Source organism: Perca flavescens, chromosome 18 (genome assembly GCF_004354835.1).
Source record: "Perca flavescens isolate YP-PL-M2 chromosome 18, PFLA_1.0, whole genome shotgun sequence".
NCBI classification, from domain to species: Eukaryota; Metazoa; Chordata; class Actinopteri; order Perciformes; family Percidae; genus Perca; species Perca flavescens.
The window spans coordinates 5,453,983-5,461,526 of NC_041348.1; the positions used below are offsets into that span (position 1 = coordinate 5,453,983).

Consider the following 7,544-nt stretch of genomic DNA (forward strand, 5'->3'; position numbering starts at 1 on the left):
GTCACCAACCTTTTTGGAACTGAGAGCTACTTCATGGGTATTGAGTCATACGAAGGGCTACCAGTTTGATACACTCTTCTGAAATAACAAATTTGCTCAGTTTGCCTTTCATTATATATGGTTATTAATGATTATGGATGCTCATCTATGTGAAGACACTGATCCTGTTAATGATTTCTCATTATCAATAATTATCAACAATGACTTAACAAGGTGGGAAACAGATAATATCAATATTCAATTTCCATTTTTAGAACAGGTCTGAGGGCTACTCATGTGGTCCTTGGGGGTTACCTGGTGCCCGCGGGCACCGTGTTGGTGACCCCTGGTCCAGAGCAACGGGGTCTATTGGTCCATTATATACTGTCTATGGATATTTATATAGTCCGCTCAGCTGATAGAACCCTTCAGTTTAGCTACGAGCCAGAAAGCTAACGCTATGCTAGCAAGATCCAAAGTCAATAACATTGTGTACAGTTGGCAATCAGTAAAAATAATTAGACAGTAGGTTGAACAACAAGACAAGCTAGCTATCAACAATATAACGACTTTTACGAAGAATTTGATCCGCGATGTGTAACGTTACTGTCGGCTGCAGCGGCGCAGCCTGAAGCAGCGAGCTGAACAGTGAACGGGATGAGAGAGATAACGTTATTCACTGTGAAACAAAGTCAGTCCAGAGGGCCAGTAGAACTTACTTCTTGCAGCCTGTGTGTTTTAGCGCCATCCTGTGGTGTTCAGAGGACGAGTTGGAAATAATAAATCCACATTTCCTTTTTGATTTAATGTAGCGCATTCATTTAGAACAGTAAACAGACAGTTTCACCAGAACTCCTTTAGTAGGTGTCCTATATCCCTTTTTAATGGACACCCTGCAGCCAATCAGAATTGAGTATTCACCCAGACCATGGTATAACATTATCTAATTTACTGTCCTTACTTTAGCCATGCAAATATTTCTTTTAGTTATACATTATTTAGCAGTCACAATGCATGAAAAGTGGGATTTTTGTCAGTATGCGGCACTGTAAATTGTCGTGGAACTTCAGGTTTGCGACTGCACACGGCAATTTACAGGCAACACCGAAAACTGCCATAAATTGTCGGAAATTGACGTGGGCCTTGCTTGGCAGTTGACCCCCCCTGCCTCTAATTCTAGGGGAGGCTTTAACATGTAAATGAAAATGCTATGAGCTATACAAATGCAAATCAGGGTAGCAGCAGGGGGAGTTTTACCCCAGGTGACATTTTTCTAAAAGGTATTAACTTAATTTTAAGAAAATCTCAGCTTTGTCATTGCATGACAAAGTCCCAGCCATTTGTCTTCTTAAAATACTGGCAAATTCAGCACCATATTTACATGTCCATGGCATATGAAGCTGTTGGCTCTGCTGAAATGGCCTCATAATCTAGACTTCAATTGTCCTATTGTTGTTATTAAGCTTTCCCAGTAATCCATTATAACTCACTGTAATTCACCTCCACACCAGTATGTGCGCTGTTACGCGCCCTGCTGGTTAATTAGCTCCTCTTTGTTTCTCTCTATCACTCTGCCCGCCCCCTACCCCCGCCCTCACTGCTTCCATTTGAAAAATAGTGGCGGGACTCGGGAGATGAGTCCGAGAGTTAGGGCAAAAACTTCCGAAATATGGGAATATTTAATATTTCAGGCCAACTGGTAAAAGAGTTGTCGGTACACTATTTCAAACTTTACTTGGAAACACACAGGAGTTGTTCAAGACGTTTGGACCGTTTTTTTCTCTCCTCCGTATCACCTCCGGGGCTCCAGAGATGCGCTCACAGAAAAGAAGAAGTCAACGTAAGTATATGATTATTAATGAAACGGCGAGCTAGTCTGTACTGTTTATTAACTCTTGATCGTACAGTGACTGTCTTTGGATGTTAAACAGGCTACTTAGACTTGGCAGTAATGTTTTAAACCCCACCAAGTTTAAACGCGAGCAGCACAGAGCTGTGTGTCTGGGCAGCCTGGCTGCTTTCTGCGCCATTCATTATTGAGGCAGAGCTGAGTGGGTGAGTTGTTTTATAAAAGTATATTTTTTTTATCTCGTAATTTTCAGAAAGCAGTACGCCGTCTTCACAACTCCGAGACAAACTGTAGCAGGCGCTACTAACCGGAGCAAGGGTAAGATTTAAAGAATATGCTTTCATTGAATGAACTTCATTAATTCTTCTGTATAAGGACATAGATACGTTAATAGATACCGATCTTAACCATACTTTTTTTTTTTTTTTTTTCAGACTAACCTCGCATCATAACGAGGCCGTGACCTATATTTGCTCGGAGCTGTCTGCAAGTCCAGATTTACATGATGCTGATAATTACGCCATTGTGTGTAAGTATTTTTTACTTTTTCATCCTTCCTTGTTTAATTTTACTGTGACTTATGTTTTTTTATTCATACCACTCTCATTTAATTGTTTTCCAGCTGCCTGTAAGACATACTACGAGACAGCACGCAGGAGCTTCAGCTAGAAACAACCAGATGTGGCATCGCGGGCAGAAGCTGTGAAGAGTTCAGCTCGGAGTCGGTCGAGAAGGAAAGAGGGTAAGATTAGATCCGTTTGGTCAATGTGAATATTTTTCAGGTGAATTCATATTTGTGTGGTGTCCATAAGTAGTGCATTCCGCAGTACTGATTGTCTTTATTGATTGATTTTACAGCTGCTGGAAGCGAGACAGGGTGTGCTGGCTGTGGGTGAGATGGACATTTGGAAGTGCGCCACCATAGACATCCAGGACAACGCACCACAGACGTCTGCTAAATGGACTGAAGTTACCTACAGCTCGGAGGCAGCCGCGGGTTAGATGTGGACGGTGCTGCTTCTCGTGAGCGTGGGATATTTGTTGTGTACATAGTTTTTTTCTGCTTGCGTTTGTGTTGTGTCAATAAAGCTCTATCTTTGAATAAACAGCGCGTTCCTGGCAAATAATTTTAACTATGATAATCATGACATGAATATACAACATAGCATATATGAAATAAATTATATATATATATATATATATATACAGTACATATATATATATTATGTATATATATATTATGTATATATATATATATATATATATATATATATATATATATATATATATATATATATATATATATATATATATATATATATATATATATATATATATATATATATATATATGTATGTATGTCATGGTTCGTTTCCGACAATATGTGGCACAGACGAACGTGACGTTCACAGCCTGTAAATTGTCGATAACTGCCGAAAATTAGGGGGATTTCCGGGCGTTTACAGGCATTTACGGGGACGGAAATCCCACTTTTCATGCAGTGTCAGGTCCGGTATTGTATTACACTCAGTCCTTGTTAATTATCTTCGTTTAGTGGAACAAACTCAAGGCTTCAGCATGAGAACAAATGATGTAGTTGTAATTGCTGAAAAATTGTGACGTGATGGTGGAAAAACATAGCTCGCCATTTGACAGGTGTCACACATTTACCAACACACAAACTCTTACATCTCTATGACAACATTTCAGCAACGTATTTCAATTATAATTTATTTCAAAATTGTATTGGTTTAGTAAAAAAAGAAATCCCATTTGTCCTACTGGATCAGCGACAGAAGACGTCTTTCACTCTGAAACGCAGAAAAATGGAATAGTTTAACGATATAATAATAATATTGTTGAGAGAATGTATCTATTGGTCCTGAAAACCCGTCAATATGGATTCTTGACATCCTGAGAATGATCCCAGCGGCACTCTCGTCAAAGTAATACACATGCATATGAAGCTGACTGACTGTGACTCACCTTAAGAATCTCTTCTCCCACTTGCTCATCCTTTTCTTGGGCTTCTGCGGTGAAGAGTCGGGAACGCTCAGGCCGCGTTCTGCCACCCATTTCTCATAGTACCCCTCCTTCTGTCTCAGTGCCTCTTTCTCGAGCTCTTTGATCGTCTCTGCAAGATCTGCTATATTTTGGAACTCATTCAGGTCTTCAGTCTGGATCTTTTGCCATACTTGGCGCAGACTTTGCTGTTCCTGCAGATCTTCTTCCGCCTGGTCTCTTCCTTCCTCCTGCGGCGGCGGTGTGCGCATGTCTTCCTGTGAATCACTCCTGACCTCTTCCCCTCTTTTCGGCCTCTGTTCTTGGCCTCTGTCCGTCTCTAAATCCACTTCAGGGAGGTGAATTTCCACGTCGGTCGGCCCAGTGGGTCTGGTCTTCTCACTGGGTTTCACTTCTTTGGTGGGGACGGCAGAAAGTTTAGCCGGGCCTCTTGTCTCAGCCACTAAATGTTTGCTGAAACGCTGCACGTCTCCGACAAGAACCTTCTGGTTGTGGAAGATGTCATGCTGGAACAGATCCATTTTTGTGGTGCACTTTGGAAGAATCTTCCTGGCTGAGCGGCATCTCTCTGCCTCCTATTGTCCAGACAAAAGCAGCGAGGGGTTTCTCTTGTTATAAGACTTCTAAATACCAACTTCAGCATATAAAAACTCCTAATATGTAAGGGTTAATGCCCGACGAGGTGTCCATTGTCTAATGGACGGCGAGGCGTGAAGTCCTGCCTCCGCCGAAGTCCATTAATACCTGACAATGGACACCTCGAAGGGCATTAACCCACTAATACCATGGTCACTTGCCACTTGCCAAACATTAGTTCATATTTTAATTTGTTTTACAATTGAAATCTAAAGTTTATCCAAACAATAACTCTGTTTCCCTGGTTACGCCTGACTGTTTGACTAATACCTGGAACAATCATTCCCATCCATCAGGTTCTTATGCAATGCAAACGTTGTAGACTCCCCCAGGAATTAGGAAGGACCTTAGATACGACTTGCCTTTCTTAGCAACCGGAGATATTTATATAGTCCGCTCAGCTGATGGAACCCTTCAGTTTAGCTACGAGCCAGAAAGCTAACGTTATGCTAGCAAGATCCAAAGTCAATAACGTTGTGTACAGTTGGCAATCAGTAAAAATAATTTGACAGTATGTTCAACAAAAAGACAAGCTAGTTATCCAGCCATGTCAATGTCCCCAAAACGACTTTTACGAAGAATTTGATCCGCGATGTGTAATGTTACTGTCAGCTGCAGCGGCGCAGCCTGAAGCAGCGAGCTGAACAGTGAACGGGATGTCAGATAACGTTATTCACTGTGAAATAAAGTCAGTCCAGAGGGCCAGTAGAAAGTAGTAGTGTGTTTTAGCGCCATCCTGTGGTGTTCAGAGGACGAATTGGAAATAATAAATCCACATTTCCTTTTTGATTTAATGTAGCGCATTCATTTAGAACAGTAAACAGACAGTTTGACCAGAACTCCTTTAGTAGGTGTCCTACATCACTTTTTATGGACACCCTGCAGCCAATCAGAATCAAGTATTCACCCAGACCATGGTATAATCTAATTATAAATCAAGATTTCCTTTTTGTATTTACTCATAAGCTTGGAGTTGTCTGCTAATCAACAGCTCTTTGAAGTTTAACCCTTGTGTTGTCTTCCCGTCGAGCAAGCAACTTTTAGTTTTTCTGGGTCAAGATTTGAAATCCTAACTTATTTTTTTCCACACTTTTGTCACTTTTTTTGTCCAAGTATTTTTGTCACTTTTGCTGTTTGTTTCTGCGCTTTAAAAAAAACGTTCTTTAATCCATTTTTTTTCTTTCTTCAAATGCTATAAACTTGAATAAAACACCCAAATTCGATGAAAGTAATGAACTGATCATTTATTTTATGGTCAAATTTGACCCGAGGACAACAGGAGGGTTAACAGAAATGGAACACAAGTTTGTGTATTTGGTGTGTCCTTGGTCTAACCCCTATAGTATCTTCTAATTGACTAGAAAAAAACCATAGATAATGTTATTCACCACCATGATTGCCATGTTGTCTTCAAACATAAATGTGTCTTCTTTGAAATCATCAAATTATAACACCACACCTACATTTAGACATATTTGCCTTGAACATGTGTTACAAAACTTTTTGTTTCCAAAAAAAACAAACATTCTTAAACAATGTATAGTTAAACTGACCGTTCAAATGGATCTCCATCAAGAACAAATGATCTTTACCTTCTCATCGAGGAAGTCCACCCTTGTCCCTTTTCCGTCAAAATGTTTCCAATCGCTGAGAGTTTTGGTTTCTCTCGGTTTGGGAGAACAGTTCTCTGACAGTTGGAGGCAGATACTACCCAGGTTCAGCGGGATTTTGTGTTCGTAAAAGCTAGTCATCATGGCTAAGCAGAAAATGAAAACACTACTGTATTCTCTGACAGTTGGAAGACTGCGATCTAACTGACCCCTGTGTGTGGAACCTTAACCATGTTGACATTTGCATATTCCATTCCATGTTCCAAATTCTTTTTATTTAAATTTTTTTTCAAACAAGCAATAAATAGTACCTTTCACAGACACATGGCTATAAAGTACTTCACAGCAAAATAAAATAGAATCAAATATTCAAAAAGGGATAGAATAGCAGATTAAATATAGAACAAACTAAAATACCACATGTAAGAAGGCTGCGTGACCATGGTAGGAAAACCCCTGGCACATGTCTGAGCTGAAGAAGAAAACACAATTTAAAATTATACTACATTAAAAAGAAAAGTATTAAGCTGCAACTGTATTCCAAGTGCATTTCAAAGTTGCCCAAAGCTTTCATTGACAAACATGTGTTTCCAATGACAGCGTGAACAGATCAAATCACACTGGCATTACAGAGATTTATTGAACATCAATGCCACAATAAAGCTAAAAAAGATCATTATTTTAATTTAAGCATATTTTTGTTAGATACAGTCCACATTGGTACATAAAACCTATGTTATTTTTCCATTTCAGTCCCAATAACATTACAGCGGCATAAAAAAACATGCAATAACAATTATTTGGTGGATTTTATACACATCAATGGGCGATGAGCAATACTCATGTTAGGAAACAAGATAGAAAGAAAAAATGTGTAATACAAATATACAGCTCCACCGTTACAGGATTAATATTGTTGACCCTTGATTCCACGTCAACCTCCTTTAGACCCCTTAAATGTCTCAATACTGGCCCCCCCATGTCTTATCAAAACACTCTAACTTCCTGCAATCTTTAATCTAAGCTTCTCCAAATGGAGGATTGCGCCCCAGCTCTCTCAGCCACATCTCAAATGAAGGCACAAAGATAATGTCATGTAGGTTTTTTAATAAGTTTATGCTCGTTCAGTTCTTGCGTAACGAGGGAGGTAGGTTGGGGTGGTGTATGGGTCAAACAGCACAGGACATTTTACCCAGGGGGCCGGGGTACATGGCCCGTTCGTGTTCTGTGTGTCACTTAAACGTACATCTTTTAACCCCACCCACGACCTTTTCCCAACCCTCTCTAAGTGGTTTCACCTGGCGCGTTAAAAATGACGCCAACGGGTCCTGACAAAGCGTCAGTATTTGACGAGTCGGGAGTAAGAATGCGCTGGTAACCGTTAAGCTAGTCTCTCATTGCCAGACCTTCCTCCACAGCGCTGCAGAGGAAGGTCTGGCTAGTCCACA

At 40.2% G+C, this 7,544-nt stretch overlaps 1 protein-coding gene and 1 long non-coding RNA gene across 2 annotated transcripts; one reads left to right on the forward strand and one right to left on the reverse strand.

Moving 5' to 3' along the window:
- The first annotated feature begins 2,082 nt into the window (after positions 1-2,082).
- LOC114573420 (uncharacterized) lies at positions 2,083-2,562 on the forward strand. Its single transcript, XR_003694892.1, has 3 exons — positions 2,083-2,146; positions 2,263-2,357; positions 2,451-2,562. It is a non-coding gene; the product is annotated as an uncharacterized LOC114573420 (long non-coding RNA).
- Positions 2,563-3,587: 1,025 nt separating this feature from the next.
- On the reverse strand, positions 3,588-6,268 carry LOC114573419 (uncharacterized). Its single transcript, XM_028605614.1, has 3 exons — positions 6,079-6,268; positions 3,815-4,425; positions 3,588-3,639 (listed from the first exon to the last, which is right to left on the reverse strand). The coding sequence occupies exons 1-3, from the start codon at positions 6,238-6,240 to the stop codon at positions 3,615-3,617; spliced, it is 798 nt and encodes a 265-aa protein (XP_028461415.1). The 5' UTR covers positions 6,241-6,268; the 3' UTR covers positions 3,588-3,614.
- Between the last annotated feature and the right edge of the window lie 1,276 nt (positions 6,269-7,544).